Source organism: Podarcis tiliguerta, assembly GCF_965153285.1.
Source record: "Podarcis tiliguerta genome assembly, chromosome: 8".
Classification (NCBI taxonomy): domain Eukaryota; kingdom Metazoa; phylum Chordata; class Lepidosauria; order Squamata; family Lacertidae; genus Podarcis; species Podarcis tiliguerta.
Window position 1 is genome coordinate 10,749,950 of NC_139541.1, and position 18,643 is coordinate 10,768,592.

The 18,643-nt window shown below is 52.5% G+C and overlaps 1 protein-coding gene across 5 annotated transcripts in view; it reads left to right on the forward strand.

Annotated features, from left to right (window-relative positions):
• The window catches only part of HSPG2 (heparan sulfate proteoglycan 2), a 223,502-nt gene that overhangs the window by 191,773 nt on the left and 13,086 nt on the right, over nucleotides 1–18,643 (forward strand). For 4 of the 5 annotated variants that reach the window (XM_083453544.1, XM_083453540.1, XM_083453541.1 and 1 more), the window contains 15 exons: nucleotides 488–585; nucleotides 2,488–2,754; nucleotides 2,838–2,953; nucleotides 4,426–4,573; nucleotides 5,168–5,284; nucleotides 6,199–6,216; nucleotides 6,881–6,965; nucleotides 7,228–7,372; nucleotides 8,682–8,781; nucleotides 11,862–11,971; nucleotides 12,734–12,842; nucleotides 15,346–15,444; nucleotides 15,544–15,765; nucleotides 17,945–18,189; nucleotides 18,356–18,527. In XM_083453544.1, the coding sequence (XP_083309670.1) occupies nucleotides 488–585; nucleotides 2,488–2,754; nucleotides 2,838–2,953; nucleotides 4,426–4,573; nucleotides 5,168–5,284; nucleotides 6,199–6,216; nucleotides 6,881–6,965; nucleotides 7,228–7,372; nucleotides 8,682–8,781; nucleotides 11,862–11,971; nucleotides 12,734–12,842; nucleotides 15,346–15,444; nucleotides 15,544–15,765; nucleotides 17,945–18,189; nucleotides 18,356–18,527 (2,051 nt within the window). The remainder of the gene's footprint in view (nucleotides 1–487; nucleotides 586–2,487; nucleotides 2,755–2,837; nucleotides 2,954–4,425; nucleotides 4,574–5,167; nucleotides 5,285–6,198; nucleotides 6,217–6,880; nucleotides 6,966–7,227; nucleotides 7,373–8,681; nucleotides 8,782–11,861; nucleotides 11,972–12,733; nucleotides 12,843–15,345; nucleotides 15,445–15,543; nucleotides 15,766–17,944; nucleotides 18,190–18,355; nucleotides 18,528–18,643) is intronic. The other variant, XM_083453543.1, reaches the window with a different exon arrangement.

Below are 18,643 nucleotides of genomic sequence, written 5' to 3' on the forward strand. Positions count from 1 at the left end.
TCAGGAGTTACTCAAAGCCTGCCGAAGAGTTCAAGTCTTTACAGTGTTCTTTCAAATACATTTAATATTTATCCCATTGTTTGTTGAAGTTTTGGTCCTCTTGATTCCCCCAGTCGATCTAAACTTACCGGAAAAATAAGAAATCAAGACAACAAACTCTTTATAAAAGAATGGAAATGGTTTATTGAATATTTACAGATAAATTGTAAACAGATGAGAACATCGGCAGGATTATTGTAATCTGTGGTTTTTATAAAATTATATGTTTAAAGAAGATGAATAAATGAACAAATTAAGTTAATTTGGATATGCAGGAGATATCAAAAATAAATTTAAGGAACCACAGGGAGAGGGGGAAGGAAGTCAAGTTTTGTCAAAATGTCAAAATGATTGTAAAATTAGTGAAGTGTATAAATCTGAAATGAATGAATACATTTTTAAAAAAGAACTAGACCAGAGTCTAGTGACTCTTGCTGCTTCCCTGCAGAATCGAGAAGCTGGATCGGGGGTGCCAAGGTGTCTACATTTGCCGAGCCACCAGCTACTCTGAGGTGGCTGAGGACAGGACCACGCTGACCGTCCAGGGTAAGTCGGAGTGGGCAGCCACCGACTGAAAGGCCTCTACTACTCTCTTGGAGGCAATGGCTCCCTTGACTGCAGTCAATCTCCCCCTAACCCCACATGCAAAGGTGTTGGGGGGGGGGAGCAGTAAGCCACTAAGCTGCAGAAAAATCCCAGTATCCCAGTTACTAGATTGCTGTTGTGCATTTTAAATACAGTTGTACCTTGGATCCCGGACGCCTTGCAACTCAAACGTTTTGGCTCCCAAATGCCGCAAACCCGGAATTGAGTGTTCCGGTTTGCGAACCTTCTTTGGAACCTGAACGTCCAATGCGGCTTCCGATTGGCTGCAGTAGCTTCCTGCAGCCAATCAGAAGCTGCGCCTTGGTTTCCGAACATTTTGGAAGTCGAACGGACTTCCAGAAGGGATTCTGTTCGACTTCCAAGGTACCACTGTACATGCTGGCATAGCAACAGTGGTTCTGCTGGGAAAAGGGGTGGGGGCGCCTCTCCCCCCTCCAGCTCTCCATCAGAGAGAAGCCGATCTGCCATAGAATGCATTCCCCAGTCAGGGAATCAGGCCATATTCCAGCTTATCTCCAAAGAAGGGGAAGGGAAGAGGTTTGGCAATGGGTCCATCCCCACAGTTGCCATCCTGGTGTGGAACTGAAGCATTAATTCCCTGCCCTGCATAGCGAGGGTGTTGAATTGTTTCTTTAAATGTAAAGGTTCATCACTGTTTCACCCGATGTGTATATCTTTAAGGGGCCAGAGCAAAATAACGAGATCCAGCTTTACAGCTGTGAAACATAGCAGGTGCTGCTGAGTTGCATTGATCAAGCTATGTCAGAAATTTGGGGTAGTATATAAGGAGCAGCACCTAGCTCTGCCATTACCCTGGGGGATGGGTTGGTGGTTGGGTCTGGTTGGTTTGTAGATGTATTTAGTGTAAATGGAGTTTGTTTTTCTTATTAAAACCTTGTTTAAGTTATTTTTGAGTCCCTTTTTAATGCATGGTCTCCCCAGCAAGCTCTCTGCAGCGTTACTATACTGCAAAAAGCCAACGGGGGGGGGGGGATCTTATAATCACAGATTCATAGAATTGTGAAGTTGGAAGGGATCCTGAGAGTCATTTGGTTCAACCTCCCTGCAATGCAGGAATCTGGACCACCTCCTGCTGGGAAAGAACGCCCTCACCTCCATAGGTGCCAGTCTAGCCCAATAATAATAATAATTTATTATTTATACCCCACCCATCTGGCTGGGTTTCCCCAGCCACTCTGGGCGGCTCCCAATGGAATATTAAAAACACAATAAAATATCAAACATTAAAACCTTATTTATGCAGCTGTTGTAATTTAGATATTACAGTGGTACCTCGGGTTAAGTACTTAATTCGTTCTGGAGGTCCGTACTTAACCTGAAACTGTTCTTAACCTGAAGCACCACTTTAGCTAATGGGGCCTCCTGCTGCCGCCACACCGCCAGAGCACGATTTCTGTTCTTATCCTGAAGCAAAGTTCTTAACCTGAAATGTGTATGTAATCCAAGGTACTGCTGTATATTATATTTTATGTGAGGGAATCATTGGGAATTTGGGTTATTATGTATATATGTTAAGTTTCAATAAAGATCTTTGGAACTTCCCTAAACACTGCCTTCAGATGTCTTCTAAAGGTTGTATAGTTGTTTATTTCCTTGACATCTGATGGGAGGACGTTCCACAGGGCGGGTGCCACCACCGAGAAGGCCCCTGCCTGGTTCCCTGTAACCTCACTTCTTGCAGGGAGGGAACTGCCAGAAGGCCTTCGGAGCTGGACCTCTGTGTCCGGAGTGGATGATGAGGACGGAGACGCTCCTTCAGGTATACTGGGCCGAGACCTCGAAGATCCCCTGACCTCTCCCTGTCTGCCCCCCTCTCCTCAGCGCTGCCCAAGGTGATGATCAACATCCGGACGTCGGTGCAGACCGTGCTGGTGGGCAACGCCGTGGAGTTTGAGTGCCTGGCCTTTGGGGACCCCAAGCCCCAGGTCACCTGGAGCAAGGTGGGCGGGCGGCTGCGCCCAGGGGTGCTGGCCAGCGGCAGCATGGTGAAGATTGAGCGCGTGGAGCAGGCGGACGCCGGGCAGTACCGCTGCACGGCCACCAACGACGTCGGCACTGTCCAGTCCCACGTCATCCTACATGTCCAATGTAAGTACCAGCAGGGCCAATGCGCCCCTCGTTTCTCACTCCTCCCTCCAGGTTGGCAAACCTGCTTTTTCTCTCTCCTACAGCTGTGCCCCAGATTGCTGCCGCCCAGCCAGAAGTGAAAGAGGTCTCCGCTGGGTCTAAGGTGGTCTTTCCTTGCTCGGCTTCCGGTTTCCCTGTGCCAGATATCACCTGGACCAAGGTAACTCTCCAGAGGGGCAGCGAACCCTTCTGTGGACTTTGCCCACCAAGAAGGGCCCTGCGGCTGACAACGTGTGGCGCCGTTGTCTATTTTATTTGTTGCGTTGAATTCCCGCCATTTCTCCTCCAAGGAGCTCGAAGGTGGCTTGCATGGTTCCCTCCCCATTTTGTTCTCAAAACAAGGTCTGTTTAGGCTGCAAGGCAGTGACTAGCCCCCAAGGTCACCCAGTTGATTTTCGTGGCTGAGGGGACGATTTGAACCCTGATCTTTTCCCGTCCTAGTCCCCCGACAACCCTGTGAGGTAGGTTAGGCTAAAAGAAGGTTGAAACCAAGTGAGAGTCATCGCTGAGGGGGGGAGATAACCACTGCACCACACTATCTTCATGTGCTTTGTGTAGTAGCTGGTGATCTGTTGTTGTTTTTTTAAATTTTATGTAGCATATTATCGGTTTGATCATATAACACTAATCCTGGCACAACTACACTGGCTTCCAATTAATTTCCGGGCCCCAATTCAAAGTGCTGGTTTTCGCCTATATACCCTTCATGGCTCCGGACCTCAATACCTCAAGGGCCGCCTCTTCCCACAGGAACCAACCAACGCCCTTCGGTCATCATCATCTGAGCACCTTCTTTGTGTGCCTCCTCCCCGAGAGGTTTGGGCGGTGGCAACAAGAGAACAGGCCTTTTCTGTGGTGGCTCCCTAACTGTGGAATGCTCTCTCCAGGGAGGCCTGCCTGGTGCCTTCATTACATGTCTTTAGGCACCAGGCAGAAATATTCCTCTTTACCCAGGCCTATGGCCTGTGAAAGCTCAGGGGAGGGGCAGTTGTTAATGTGATTATTTTGTTATGATGTCTGTCGTTATGCTTTTCATTATGATTTTATTATTGGTGCTCTATAATGTGTTTTTAATGTTGTACACCGCCCTGGGATCTTTTGATAAAGGGCTGTATAGTATTACCTCGGTTGTCTAACATAATCCTTTCTGAAAGGCCGTTTGACTTCCGAAACTTTTGACAACCAAGGCGCAATTGCCGGTCGGCAAATCCATTGAAAAAAATGGAGAAATGTGTCTCGGAAGCCATTCAACTTCTGAGGCACATTCAAAAACGGAAGCATTCACTTCCAGGTTGTCTGCGTTCGAAAGCCAGAATGTTCAACAATCAAGGTTCCACTGTATTATTATTATTAATAATAATAATACTTGTATTCAAACCATTTTGGGATTTTTAAAATTTCTTTGTAAGTATGTTTATAAGCAAAACGAGATAAATAATGATAAGGCAGACAAGGGAAAAGGCGGAGAGCCCCTGGGTTTGTGGGGAAGAGCTGAATCAGCCTCTGGGGAGAGCGGCAGGTTGGTGCACACAGCAAAGGAAAGACCAAGGGTTGCTGGGCTGCCTTGCAAGGCAGGCTGTGTCCTCCCGGAAGAGCCTGCTGAGGGTTTTGGGGGCCGCTTCTGTGTTCCAGCTGGAGGGAGACCTCCCCAAGGACGTCCGCGTGGAGAGCAACGTCCTGACCATCCCGTCCGCTCGCCCCGAGGACACCGGCATTTACGTCTGCACGGCATCTAACCGGCAAGGGAAGGTGACGGCTTTCTCCATGCTGAAAGTGCGCGGTGAGTTCAGCAGGCCGGTCTCTTCTCCCTCCGAAATCAGTTTCTCTGCCGCCGCCACCCAAACCGTGAGAGGAATATTCAGAAAGGGGACAGGCAGTTGCTGGTCTCCAGAGTTTGACCTGGAGAAATCTCCCTCTGGGGCTCTCCAGATTTGAGAGGGGAATCTCCTCTCTTTCCCCTTTCCCCTTCTGGTTGTGTGGACGGGCTGTTGCTTCCTGCCTCCTAGCCTGGTGGTGGCTGCTGGTTCGAATCCTGCTGGGACTTCTGCGCAGGGATGATGTGTGGAGAAAGGGCCCCCACTCAGCTGCATTCAGAAAGCTGTGGGTTCAACCCCTGAACACCTCCAGTTTAAAGGAGCATGGGTGTCTGGGCAGGGGGGAAGCACCCCAGAAGGCTGCTGCCAGTCAGAGAAGGCAGCATTGGGCAATATTGGGCAATGATGCAACCTGGTGTGGTGGCAGTAGTGGGATTTCCTGTGGCTAAAGTGGACCAAACAGGTAGCCGGCCATTCCTCAACTAGAAAGGATGAGGGAGCTGGGAAATGGCTGTAGCTGCCCAGTCCCCTGACCCCCCCTGCCCTTCCTCTGCTTGTAGAGCGGGTGGTGCCATATTTCACCCAGAATCCTCAGTCCTTCCTTGTCCTGCCGACCATGAAAGACGCCTACAAGACGTTCGCGATCGAGATCACCTTCCGACCGGACACACCTGACGGTAAGCGCAGGTGCTGGGGCAGGTGGGGAGGCCCTTGGGGGCAGGACTGCTGTGTGTCGCCTCCCCCCCTCAAATGTAGGCACTCCAGAGCTTCCCCACAAGTACAGTATACGATAGGGCTGCCATATTGGGATTTCAAAGGCAGAATTGACATCTGGGAGGGATTTCCAAAATGCAGCGTTTTGTCCTGGATCAATCATAAAGTGGCGTTTTTTGAAACAATTTTGGGGTGCCCTGGTTTTTACTTTTTGAAATACAGTGGTGCCTCGCAAGACGAAAAGAATCCGTTCCGCGAGTCTCTTCGTCTTGCGCTTTTTTCCGTCTTGCGAAGCAAGACCATTAGCGGATTAGCGCTATTAGCGGTTTAGCGGCTATTAGCGGCTATTAAAGGCTTAAGGGATTAGCGGACTAGCTGCTAAAAGGCTATTAGCGGCTTAGCGGGCTTAGTGGATCAGCTGATAAGCGGCTTAGCGATCAGCTGTTAAGCGGCTTAGCGGTTTGGGAAAAGGGGGGGGGGAGGGAAAACCCCCCCGCAGGAACTCGCAAGACATTTTCGTCTTGCGAAGCAAGCCCATAGCAAATTCGTTTTGCGAAGCAGCTCCAAAACGCAAAACCCTTTCGTCTAGCGGGTTTTCCGTCTTGCGAGGCATTCGTCTTGCAGGGCACCACTGTATGGCTATCTTAGTATATGAGCTCCTTGGTCCCTTTTTGGGTACAACCAGCCACCTTTCTCCTTGCTGGCAGAGGCCCGAGTGCTCTCTTTCCTGGGAATCTCTCTCTCACCACTCTCGTTTTCCCTCTTGCCTTTCCTCCCAACTCGTCTTACCTTTCTCTCCGTCTCTCTTCCTCTCTCTCTCCTCCGTACCTCTTCCTCCCCCTTCGTCTCTACTCCCTCCTTTCCCCTCCCTATCCAGCTCTCATGCTTTACTCAGGTAAGTCTCGTTTCTGCTGGGCTGCCGCTTCCTTCTAGCCAGTCCTAGGCGCCTCCCTTAACCCTTGCGGCGATGGAGCCTCGTGCCCGCGTGTGTGTTGTGAAAAGTGTGCCCCTTGGCAAACTAACCAGTCCACTGGCGGAGCCACTGTGTCTTCACCCCGGGACTCAGGAGCCCTCCCGGCCCCTATCCACCTGCTCACCGATCCGCCTAACGCCTTGCCAGCCAGGCTGCTTCTTTTGAGGCCCTGCCTAACCCCAGTTCCTTGCCCAGGCAGGTGGGATATTCCCCCTTCCTTACCAGGAAGCGGCGCCGTGTTGCATCCCAGGGACAGGAAGCCCAGGTGGATCTTGGCATTCACTTGTTGTGCCATGGGGGCCGCCTGCCATGCTGTGGGTTTGGGTACCAAAGGGAGCATAACACAATGTTGTGGTCTCGCAGGCTGGTCGGCACCACCTTTTGTGGCTCGTCCACAAATAGGCCGCTTGCGTGGGTGGCAGTGGAGGGCTCTGAGCACTGCATGGAGCTGGGGACCCCGGCCAGGCTGCCTTTTCCAGGCGTCGGAGGATGGCTCGGCTGCAAGTAGCTCCCTGGTGCTGAAGCTGTGAGCTGAGCAAACCCATGCCCCGCAGAAACCGCTCACCTTCCTTTGTGCTTTTGGCAGGGATGCTGGTGTACAACGGGCAGAAGAAGAACACAGGCACGGACTTCGTGTCCTTTGGACTGGTTGGGGGCCGGCCGGAGCTCAGGTGAGAGGCTGTGGGTCCTTATCTCAGCACCCACTTTCTGGCTGGGTGTCAGTTCTAGCCTCAACCCATCCTTTCCTGCTTCCGAACCCAGAGCTGTGAGACGCGGGCCTCCGAAGTGGCCTGCGCCAAAATGGTCTAGCTTGCCGAAGGGGTCTTGCAAGGCATGCCAGGGTCTAATGGAGTGGGCGAGACAGTTTTGACCCTCCTGAACTGTTTTGATCCGAGACAGTTTTGACCCTCCTGAACTGTCTTGGCATTGCAGGTTCGACGCTGGCTCTGGCATGGCCACCATCCGGCACCCTTCCATCATCAAGCTGGGCGAATTCCACACCGTCCGGCTGTACCGCAACCTCACCCAGGGCTCTCTCGTTTTGGACAACCACCCTCCCGTCAACGGCACGTCCCAGGTGAGTGGCAGGCTCAAGGTGGAGAGGGTAGGGGCGGTTTCTCCCACCTGTGGGAAATCTCTCTGGAATGTGGCTGCTGAAAGGGGCAGCGTTATAAGCCAGTGCAAGTGCTCTATCCAGGGTGTCAACATGCTGCTGGGCATCTGCACCCCATCTGTGGGTCTGAGCGCTGCATTCTGTACTTGCCAGTGGCTACCGGACCAGGCCCAAAGGCATTGGGTACCGGGAGCAGGATGGCGAGCAGGGCCAAGATGGAGTGGCCCCCTGCAAACTGGTGTTTCCTGTTGGAGACCTACTTTTGCTAGGTCTACATTTCTGTGTGATGGACTGGATGAGAGCCAACAAACTGAAGCTCAATCCAGATAAGACAGAGGCAATCTTAGTGGGTGGTTCTCTAGACCGAATAGATGGGAGGTTGCCTGCTCTTGATGGGGGTACACTTCCTCTGAAGGAGCAGGTTCACAGCTTGGGGTCCTCCTGGATCCTTTGCTGTTGCTCAAGGCTCAGGTGGCCTCAGTGGCACAGAGTGCCTTCTATCAGCTTTGGCTGGTGGCCCAGCTATGCCTAACTACTATTGTCTATGTTCTGGTAAACTCAAGGTTAGATTAGTGCAATGCGTAGGGCTGCCTCTGAAGACAATCCGGAAAGCTGGTGCAGAATTCATCAGCCAGGTTGCTCACTGGAGCAAGACGGTTTGAGCATATTACACCGATCCTGGTCCAACTGCACTGGCTACCAATTAGTTTCATGGCCCAATTCAAAGTGCTAGTTTTGACCTATAAAGCCTTAAACAGCTCAGGATCACAATACCTCAAGAACTTCCTCTTTCCATATGAACCTACCTGGACCCTGAGATCATCTTCTGAGGCCCTCGTTCGTGTGCCTCCTTCTCGAGAAATCCCGAAGAGTGGCAAAACGAGAACGGGGCCTTCTCTGCAGTGGCTCCCCGTCTGTGGAATGCTCTCCCCAGGGAAGTTCACCTGGCGCCTTCATTATACACCTTTCGGTGCCAGGCAAAAAATGTTCCTTTTTAACCAGGCCTTTGGTTGATCTGTTTGACATCCTATGCCCTTTTAAAATGTGGCACCTTTCGGGGGGGGGGGGCTATTGAGTTGTTATTTTTATTTTTATTATGTATTTTGTTTTATTCTGTGAACTGCCCTGAGACCCCTGGATAAAGGGTGATATAATAGTAGTAGTAGTAGTAATAATAATAGTAATAGTAGTAGTAGTAGTAGTAGTAGTAGTAATAATAATAATAATAGTAATAGTAATAATAGTAATAATAATAATAATCTATCTTCCCCAGGGCAAATTCCAAGGTCTGGACCTCAACGAGGGGCTGTACCTTGGCGGGTATCCCAACTACGCTGCTACTGCAAAGACAGGCCTGACCAGCGGTTTCATTGGTGAGAGCTTCACAGTCATAGAATTGTAAGGTTGGAAGTCAGCCTCCCAAGCGTCATCTAGTGCAGCCCCCCTGAAGTGCATGAATCGTATCTGAAGAATCCCTGACAAATATTCATCCAGCCTCTGGCTGAAAACCTCCAATGAAGGAGAGACCACCACCTTCTGAGGACAAAGCAGCCAATATATGCAAGGGGTTGTCTGTGATTTGTGGCAGGGTGCACCCGGGCAGGATGTCAGGGACCACACTGAGGAGGAATGGTGGGAGCCACCCCTCCCCTCCTGAATCTTCCTAGGAGCAGGAGGACAGTATAGATTTGGAACAGTGGTTTGCCGAGGGGCACAGTTCAGAAGGCAGAAGCTGGGAAATACTGATTGGGAAACAGCTAGGAGAAGAAATACTGGAAGAGAGAGAGAGATAACAGATTCACAGTCTCTGGACAGCATTCCTCTGCTCAGCCCAAGGTCAAGAAGAGCTCAGAAAGTCTCAGAACAGAAAGCACAGAGGGTACAAGCTTAGATTACAAGACGTACGAATGACATAGATTAATAGGGGTGGAAGGGTGTGTGATCCTTAATTGGGAGCACCGCCATTTCTAGGAGATGTGTTCTTTGTTCTCTCACTGTGATTATTAAATTTCTAACTGGTAAGGCATTCCTTTCTTTGATCTTCTTATCTGCTGCCATGGGGGGGGGGGGAGGAAGCAGATTCCCTGAACCCTGACAGACAGCTGTGTTTGTCCTAAAGAAAGCTGCCCCCAGGTAGCAAGCACCTTTGGGGAGTGGCTGGCTTCCCTTTTCCCCCAGAGGTTGTCACCCTAAATAACAGATGCGGGCAGTGGTAGAAAAGGGTGCTCGCTAAACCATTGCATTTGTACCTTTTGGAGGGATAAAATGAGTTTTTCAACCCCCCCGTTTCTTCCAAGCAAGCAACAACCCTGTGAGGTGGGTGGATTAGGCACAGGGCCACAGCCAGTGAGATGCAGGAATCTGGGTTGCCCCATTCTTAGCCCCCACCACCACCACCAACCACAGCATCACCACTGTCTCTCCTCATTTATATGAGCAGTGGGTACCGTATTTTTCGCTCTATAGGACGCACTTTTTCCCCTCCAAAAATTAAGGGGAAATGTGTGTGCGTCCTATAGAGCGAATGCAGGCTGCGCCGCTAAGCTGAAAGGCAGAACAGGGAGACGGAGCGCTGCGGAGGGCTCCGTCTTGCTGTTCTAGCTTGGGGACGGCTGGGCGCAAAGCCTCTCCAGGAAAGCGGGGTGCATTCACCCCGCTCTCCTGCAGAGGCTAGAGAGGCTGTCCCCAAGCCAGAACAGTGAGACGGAGCCCTCCGTCTCGCTGTTCTGGCTTGGGGCGGCTGCGTGCAAAGCCTCTCCAGGAAAGCGGGGTGCGTTCACCCCGCTCTCCTGCAGAGGCTAGCAAGGCTGTCCCCAAGCCAGAACAGCGAGACAGAGGGCTCCGTCTCGCTGTTCTGGCTTGGGGCGGCTGCGTGCAAAGCCTCTCCAGGAAAGCGGGGTGCGTTCACCCCGCTCTCCTGCAGAGGCTAGCAAGGCTGTCCCCAAGCCAGAACAGCGAGACGGAGGGCTCCGTCTCGCTGTTCTGGCTTGGGGCGGCTGCGCGCAAAGCCTCTCCAGGAAAGCGGGGTGCGTTCACCCCGCTCTCCTGCAGAGGCTAGCGAGGCTGTCCCCAAGCCAGAACAGCGAGACAGAGGGCTCCGTCTCGCTGTTCTGGCTTGGGGCGGCTGCGCGCAAAGCCTCTCCAGGAAAGCGGGGTGCGTTCACCCCGCTCTCCTGCAGAGGCTAGCGAGGCTGTCCCCAAGCCAGAACAGCGAGACAGAGGGCTCCGTCTCGCTGTTCTGGCTTGGGGCGGCTGGGCGCAAAGCCTCTCCAGGAAAGCGGGGTGCATTCACCCCGCTCTCCTGCAGAGGCTAGCGAGGCTGTCCCCAAGCCAGAACAGCGAGACGGAGCCCTCCGTCTCGCTGTTCTGGCTTGGGGCGGCTGGGCGCAAAGCCTCTCCAGGAAAGCGGGGTGCGTTCACCCCGCTCTCCTGCAGAGGCTAGCGAGGCTGTCCCCAAGCCAGAACAGCGAGACAGAGGGCTCCGTCTCGCTGTTCTGGCTTGGGGCGGCTGCGCGCAAAGCCTCTCCAGGAAAGCGGGGTGCGTTCACCCCGCTCTCCTGCAGAGGCTAGCGAGGCTGTCCCCAAGCCAGAACAGCGAGACAGAGGGCTCCGTCTCGCTGTTCTGGCTTGGGGCGGCTGGGCGCAAAGCCTTTCCAGGAAAGCGGGGTGCGTTCACCCCGCTCTCCTGCAGAGGCTAGAGAGGCTGTCCCCAAGCCAGAACAGTGAGACGGAGCCCTCCGTCTCGCTGTTCTGGCTTGGGGCGGCTGCGTGCAAAGCCTCTCCAGGAAAGCGGGGTGCGTTCACCCCGCTCTCCTGCAGAGGCTAGCAAGGCTGTCCCCAAGCCAGAACAGCGAGACAGAGGGCTCCGTCTCGCTGTTCTGGCTTGGGGCGGCTGCGTGCAAAGCCTCTCCAGGAAAGCGGGGTGCGTTCACCCTGCTCTCCTGCAGAGGCTAGCGAGGCTGTCCTCAAGCCAGAACAGTGAGACTGAGCCCTCCGTCTCGCTGTTCTGGCTTGGGGCGGCTGCGCGCAAAGCCTCTCCAGGAAAGCGGGGTGCGTTCACCCTGCTCTCCTGCAGAGGCTAGCGAGGCTGTCCCCAAGCCAGAACAGCGAGACGGAGGGCAGAACAGCGAGACGGAACAGCTCCATAGGCTCCGGTGAATGCACCTTGAACGCACCTTGTTTTACAGGGGGAGAACAAGGAAAAAATATTTTTTCCCTGTTCTCCCCCTCCTATGGTCCGGTGCGTCCTATGGTCCGGTGCGTCCAATAGAGCGAAAAATACGGTATTTACGGGGGGGGGGTGTCCCAAGATGTACAGCTACCTCACACAGAGGCCTTGCCAGCTCACCCCTGCTTCGTTGGCACACCTTTTCGCTCCCACTGATTCCTCCCTCGCCCCTACCGCCAATCTCTCCCGCAACCTCCCATCGGCTCGCTCTCCTTCCCCTCTTAGGATGCGTTCGGCAGCTGATCATCCAAGGGAAGGAAGTTATCTTCAAAGACTTTGACCTGCAAGCTCACGGCGTCTCCAACTGCCCCACCTGCCAGGACCGTCCGTGCCAGGTAAGCGCGCTGCATGTGTGCGGCCTCTGCGTTTTATAGAGGGGAGCAGAATTCGGCCTCGTTGCTCGCTGCATTCCCCGTGGCCAGCCCTGGTTGGACATGGCAGGTGATTGGAATAATTATGGAGTGTTTGTTGTGGGGGAGGAGATGAAATGAGATTGTTAGCCACTTTGAGACTCCTTTGGGTAGTGATAAAGCGGGATATCAAATCCAAACTCTTCTCTTCTTTTCCTTTCTTTCTTTCTTTCTTTCTTTCTTTCTTTCTTTCTTTCTTTCTTTCTTTCTTTCTACTCTGCCCATCTGGCTGGGTTTCCCCAGCCACTCTGGGCGGCTCCCAACAGAACATTAAAAACATGATAATACATCAAACATTAAAAACTTCCCTAACCTTAGCTGCTTTCAGATGTATTCTAAAAGTCAGATAGTTGTTTATTTCCTTGACATCTGATGGGAGGGCGTTCCACAAGGCGGGGGCCACTACCGAGAAGGCCCTCTGCCTGGTTCCCTGTGACTTGGCTTCTTGCAGCGAGGGAACCACCAGAAAGCCCTCGGAGCTGGACCTCAGTGTCCGGGCTGAATGATGGGGGTGGAGACACTCCTTCAGGTATACTGGACCGAGGCTGTTTAGGGCTTTAAAGGTCAGCACCGACACTTTGAATTGTGCTCGGAAACGTACTGGGAGCCAATGAAGGTCTTTCAGGAGCAGTGTTATGTGGTCTCGGCTGCCAGTCCACCAGATTTTCCCTTCCCTCCCCTTGGCAGAATGGAGGCGTCTGCAGGGACTCAGAGAGCAGCAGCTATGTGTGCGAGTGCCCACAGGGATTTGCTGGAAGCAACTGCGAACACCCCCAGGCCCTACGCTGCCATCCAGGTAAGATGCGACTGTCCCTGTTTCCATGTGGCACATCACGTGGCAGGGACAAGACTGGGCGTCCTTTAGGAGGAAGGGCCGTGGCTCAGGGGCACATCATTTGCTTGGCATGCAGAAGGCCCCAGGTTTGGTCCTCAGCAGTATCTCCTGGTAGGGCTGAAACCTTGGAGAGCCACTGCCGAGCAATGCTGACACTTTTATTTATTCGGGAATTGGTTTTAAACTGTTTTAATAATGTACTTTTTATAATTTTATTTTTTATTTTGTCAAAGTAATAATCAAAAATAAATAAGAATAAAAATGTGCACCCCACCCCGAGACCAGGCCATCATAACTCCCCAACCTCCCAAAATTTCAACATCTCTTGCAATGTTCCGTTTCCATTTTAACAGTACAAATTCTACACAGCTGCCTTATCTCCTCAAAATCATTCTTCCTGCATATTCCCCGTCTTACCTTAATAAAGGTAAAGGTACCCCTGCCCATACGGGCCAGTCTTGACAGACTCTAGGGTTGTGCGCCCATCTCACTCAAGAGGCCGGGGGCCAGCGCTGTCCGGAGACATTTCCGGGTCACGTGGCCAGCGTGACATCGCTGCTCTGGCAAGCCAGAGCCGCAGACGGAAACGCCGTTTACCTTCCCGCTAGTAAGCAGTCCCTATTTATCTACTTGCACTTTGACGTGCTTTTGAACTGCTAGGTTGGCAGGCGCTGGGACCAAACGACAGGAGCGCACCCCACCGCGGGGATTCGAACCGCCGACCTTTCAATCGGCAAGCCCTAGGCGCTGAGGCTTTTACCCACAGTGCCACCTGCGTCCCTAACCTTACCTTAATAGCATGTGCTGATTTATCATTAATGCTGTACATTAGGGTTAGGTTAACCCCTAACCCTATCCACTTTATGGCGGTAAGGGCAGATATTAACAATAATTAATGGACAATACTCAGCTAGATTTGGGGTTTGATTCTGGGGGTGGGTCCTGCAGATTTGCACCTCCCACCCTTTTCTGACATGGTCCCACTTTGGATGCTGACGTAGAAGGACCAGTGGCCTGACTCTGTATAAGGCAGCTTTCTAAGTTCAGGGGGCAGACAGGGAACCCTGACTCCCGGCCCTCTGCCTGTCAGGATGCTGTCTGCGGCTCCCGGCTGGTTGCCCAGGAAAGTATAAAGACATGGAAAAGTTTCTTACCATCCTTTTTCATTTCAAACTTTACAGAGAGAGGCTATAGAACCAGCCTCTTGGATAATGGTGTTGTCCCGAGTGAATCTCCACCTGCCCATCTCTCCAACAGCTTCCTCATTCGTCGTCATCATCACCTCTTCTATGGGTGCTGCTATGTGCCCTCTGTCTTTGAGCTCTTTAGAATCATAGAATCATAGAGTTGGAAGAGACCACAAGGGCCATCGAGTCCAACCCCCTGCCAAGCAGGAAACACCATCAGAGCACTCCTGACATATGGTTGTCAAGCCTCTGCTTAAAGACCTCCAAAGAAGGGGACTCCACCACACTCCTTGGCAGCAAATTCCACTGTCGAACAGCTCTTACTGTCAGGAAGTTCTTCCTAACGTTTAGGTGGAATCTTCTTTCTTGTAGTTTGGATCCATTGCTCCGTGTCCGCTTCTCCGGAGAAGCAGAAAACAACCTTTCTCCCTCCTCTGTGTGACATCCTTTTATATATTTGAACATGGCTATCATATCACCCCTTAACCTCCTCTTCTCCAGGCTAAACATGCCCAGCTCCCTTAGCCATTCCTCATAAGGCATCTTTTCCAGGCCTTTGACCATTTTGGTTGCCCTCCTCTGGACACGTTCCAGTTTGTCAGTGTCCTTCTTGAACTGTGGTGCCCAGAACTGGACACAGTACTCCAGGTGAGGTCTGACCAGAGCAGAATACAGTGGCACTATTACTTCCCTTGATCTAGATGCTATACTCCTATTGATGCAGCCCAGAACTGCATTGGCTTTTTTAGCTGCCGTGTCACACTGTTGGCTCATGTCAAGTTTGTGGTCAACCAAGACTCCTAGATCCTTTTCACATGTACTGCTCTCAAGCCAGGTGTCACCCATCTTGTATTTGTGCCTCTCATTTTTTTTGCCCAAGTGCAATACTTTACATTTCTCCCTGTTAAAATTCATCTTGTTTGTTTTTGCCCAGTTCTCTAATCTGTCAAGGTCGTTTTGAAGTGTGATCCTGTCCTCTGGGGTGAGCCTGCTTTTAAGGCTTGCTGGGTTCTGGGAGATGGAGGGTCTGGAATGCTTTCTAATGACAACATGTCAGCCAGGTGTTGTTCTGTCTCTCCCATTATTTCCCAGCTTTCCCCCTCATCTGCCTCTGAGCTGCAACCTTCCACCAACCCCCCATTGTAAATCTATACTGTCTTGCTCTTCCTCCTCCCTGGAAGGGTCAGGATTTCAGGCGGTCTCCTCTATTCCTTCTCTGCCCAGTCCCTGACACTGCCGCCCAGAGTCTTACCAAATGACCCTCCCTTCCCTCACAGAGGCCTGCGGTCCCGACGCCACCTGTGTTAACCGAGCCACTGGGCAAGGCTACACTTGCCGCTGCCTCCTTGGGAAATACGGAGAGAAGTGCATGGACGGTGAGTAAGGGAGACACGCTGGGCCCCCACCCCCCAGTGGCTAGGGCAAAGCCTGAGCAAAGTCCCAGGCTGACCCCACCGCCCTCCTCTTTGCTGCAGGCACCACGGTAACCGTGCCCTATTTCCACGGGGGCGACGCCTTCATCTCCTACCCTCCCCTCACCAACATCCACTACGAGCTGCGCGTGGACCTCGAGATCAAGCCGCTGTCCCCCGATGGCCTCATCCTCTTCAGCGGCGGGGATGGCTCCCCCGTGGCAGATTTTGTCTCGCTCAGCATGGTCAACGGGCACTTGGAGTTCCGCTACGAGCTGGGCTCAGGTAAAAAATCCCTCCCCGTTGCTAAAACAGATACCCGAAAGGCTGAATCATCCCCAGCAGCGCCTCTCAGGTGCTGGGATCTGCCTTCTTGGTGGTCGTCCTCAGAGGCTCAAGGGGGGCAGTGGTACAGGACAGGGCCTTCTCTGCAGCAGCCCTTGAGCAGTGGGAACTCCCTCCTGGCCAGTGGCGTAGCGTGGGGGGTGCAGGGGGTGCCGGCCGCACCGGGCGCAACATCTGGGGGTTAGGGTTAGGGGGCGCAAATCCACGGGTTCGGGGGCGCAAATTACTTGCCTTGCCCTGGGTGCTGACAACCCACGCTACGCCACTGCTCCTGGCACCTTCATTGTGCAGCTTCCAGCAAATGCTGATGACGCCAGCCTGTTTTTGACCCTTAAGGTGTATGTTTTGAGGACCCAGCTTATTTTTTATGGCTGTTAATTTGTTCTAAGCTGTTTTTTTAGTATTGTTTTAATTTTGCCCCGAGGCCTTAGGGCATAGGGTGGATAATAAAATAATGATGATAACTGGTAATAGTAAAAAAAAAAGGGGGGGGTTCCCAGGCTCTCTAAGGATGTGTCTCCTATCTGTTCTCCAACTCCTCCTCCTCCTCTCATTACAGTGGTACCTCTGGTTACGAACCTAAATCTTTCTAGAGGTCTGTTCTTAACTGGAGGTGCCACTTTAGCTAATTGGGCCGCCTGCCGCCGCCGCCGCGCCACCACTGTGCAATTTCTGTTCTCATCCTGAGGTAAAGTTCTTGACCTGAGGTACTACTTCTGGGTCAGCGGCGTCTGTAACCCAAAGTGTTTGTAACCCGAGGTACCACTGTACCTCAAAACTTGGTAGTTTTCTGTCCTGTCATAAATTAGTCCTGTCTCAGTCTCTTCTTGCAGCTATTGGAGAAGGGGGGGGGGGTTGATTCTTCCCACTCTCCCTCCTTTTCCGAAAGAGGCAGAGGAGAAGGAGGGGTCGTATCCCAGCCCTCTTCCACAGACCAGTCCCAGACACTTACCATATTTTTCCATGTATAAGACGGTATTTTGGCGGTCTCTAAATTAAGTAAATGGGGGGGGGGGAGATTGCCCAGAGTTGCTGAGCCTTTTTTTGGGGGGGGGGGGATTGCCAAAAATCACTCACCCGCCAGACCGACCACGACAATCGTGCGCATCATAAAACACACCAGTCGCCAGCCCGCTAACCAACAGCCACCGCCAATCGCCCGCCCAATTGCCACAGCACCGGCAAATCAACAGCAGCCCTTGCCACAGCCACCAACAAATTCGCCGCTGACAATCTCCTGCTTGCGGCAGAAACCAATCCCCCGTCCAAACACTGCACTATCCGTGTCTAAGAAAAGTCCCAACTTTTGACATTATTTTCTCAGGAAAAAACCTCGTCTTATACACTGAAAAGTACGGTACGTTCTTAACTTTGGGGGTACATCAGATGGGCTGATTGTTGCAGGGAGAATCTTCCCCCACTCCAGAATCCAAACTCACGTTCCCGGCCCTCTTTTTGTAGCCTTATTAGACTTTACCAATTGGTGGGCTCTGTGTTGCTCCCGGACGGGAGGAAGGAAGTCAAATGACACCGAGGGTTGGTTCAGAGAAAGAGTTCTTTATTTCTGCTCTCTAGAGCAGCAGAAAGGCACTTGCGTGGTCAGTCCACAGCAAGTCCAAAGAAATGAGAGATTTCACGCAGTATATATATCCTCCAGGCACCCTCTCCCCCTTCCCCAGGAATCCAGCCACGTCAGCTTGTACACGCAGGTTGACATCACAGATGTTCCTGCTCCAGTACTCTTAACCATAAAAGGGTTTTCCTTCCTGTACTTCTGACCATAAAGGGGTATTCCTGTTCCTATACTCTTATCTTGGAGCAAGAGGTCACCAACTCCAAGAACACACTCTGGCGCTGTTCCCGGACTAGGTCTGTGCGTCAGAGTGTATTAAGATAAGACCCAGACATGTCATCCCTACTCCACTGGAACAGCCAAGGTCATCCATTGCCGTGACTGATAAAGGAGAGAGCTTTGTTTATACAGCTTTGTTCTTCTTATGCATTTGCTCAACAGCTCAAGTTAATGCATTTTAGAAATGCTCCTTTGGAGAAGGAAGAAAAGTGGGTTTTGGGGTCCCATTTCAAACTGACTGCACAGAAACCCATTCCTTCATTTTAGGAACGGCCATCCTTCGGAGCGCAAAGCCCCTAGAGCTGGAACAGTGGCACAGGATCACTGCCGAGCGGCTGAACAAAGACGGCACTCTGCAGGTGAACGATGACCGGCCCGTCAAGAGGTCCTCGCCGGGCAAAAGCCAGGGCCTGAACCTCCGCACTTCCATGTACCTGGGGGGCGTCGACGACGCCGTCAGGCTGCCGGCGGCTGCCAACGTCTCCAGCCACTTCTACGGGTGCATCGGGGAGGTGAGCAACTGGGGGGCACGACGGCAGTGGGGAGAGGAGCTGCCGGTTCCCCCTCCCTGCTTTGTGGTGGACAGTCCACACTTCCTCCTTGGAAGGGAAGGGGCTGGCCAGCAAGATCCATGCGCTCTGACTGGAAGCTGAAGCTGTTTGCGTCTTCCCACCCCAGGTCTCGATCAACGGGAAGAAGGTGGACATTTCGTACAGCTTCCTGGAGAGCCGCAGCATCTCGCAGTGCTTTGACAGCTCCCCTTGCGACCGCAGGCCCTGCCTGCACGGTGGCAAATGCTTGCTGACCGGCGAGTACGAGTTCCAGTGCTTGTGTCTGGATGGCTACAAAGGTGAGAGTGCCACAGAGGGATGCGAGAGGGCATGACGGCCGGTAAAAAGTCTCTTGCAGTTTTTCCAGAGCTTCCTGGGGTTCCTCCCCCCCCCCACATACCTTTTCCTCCGTGCT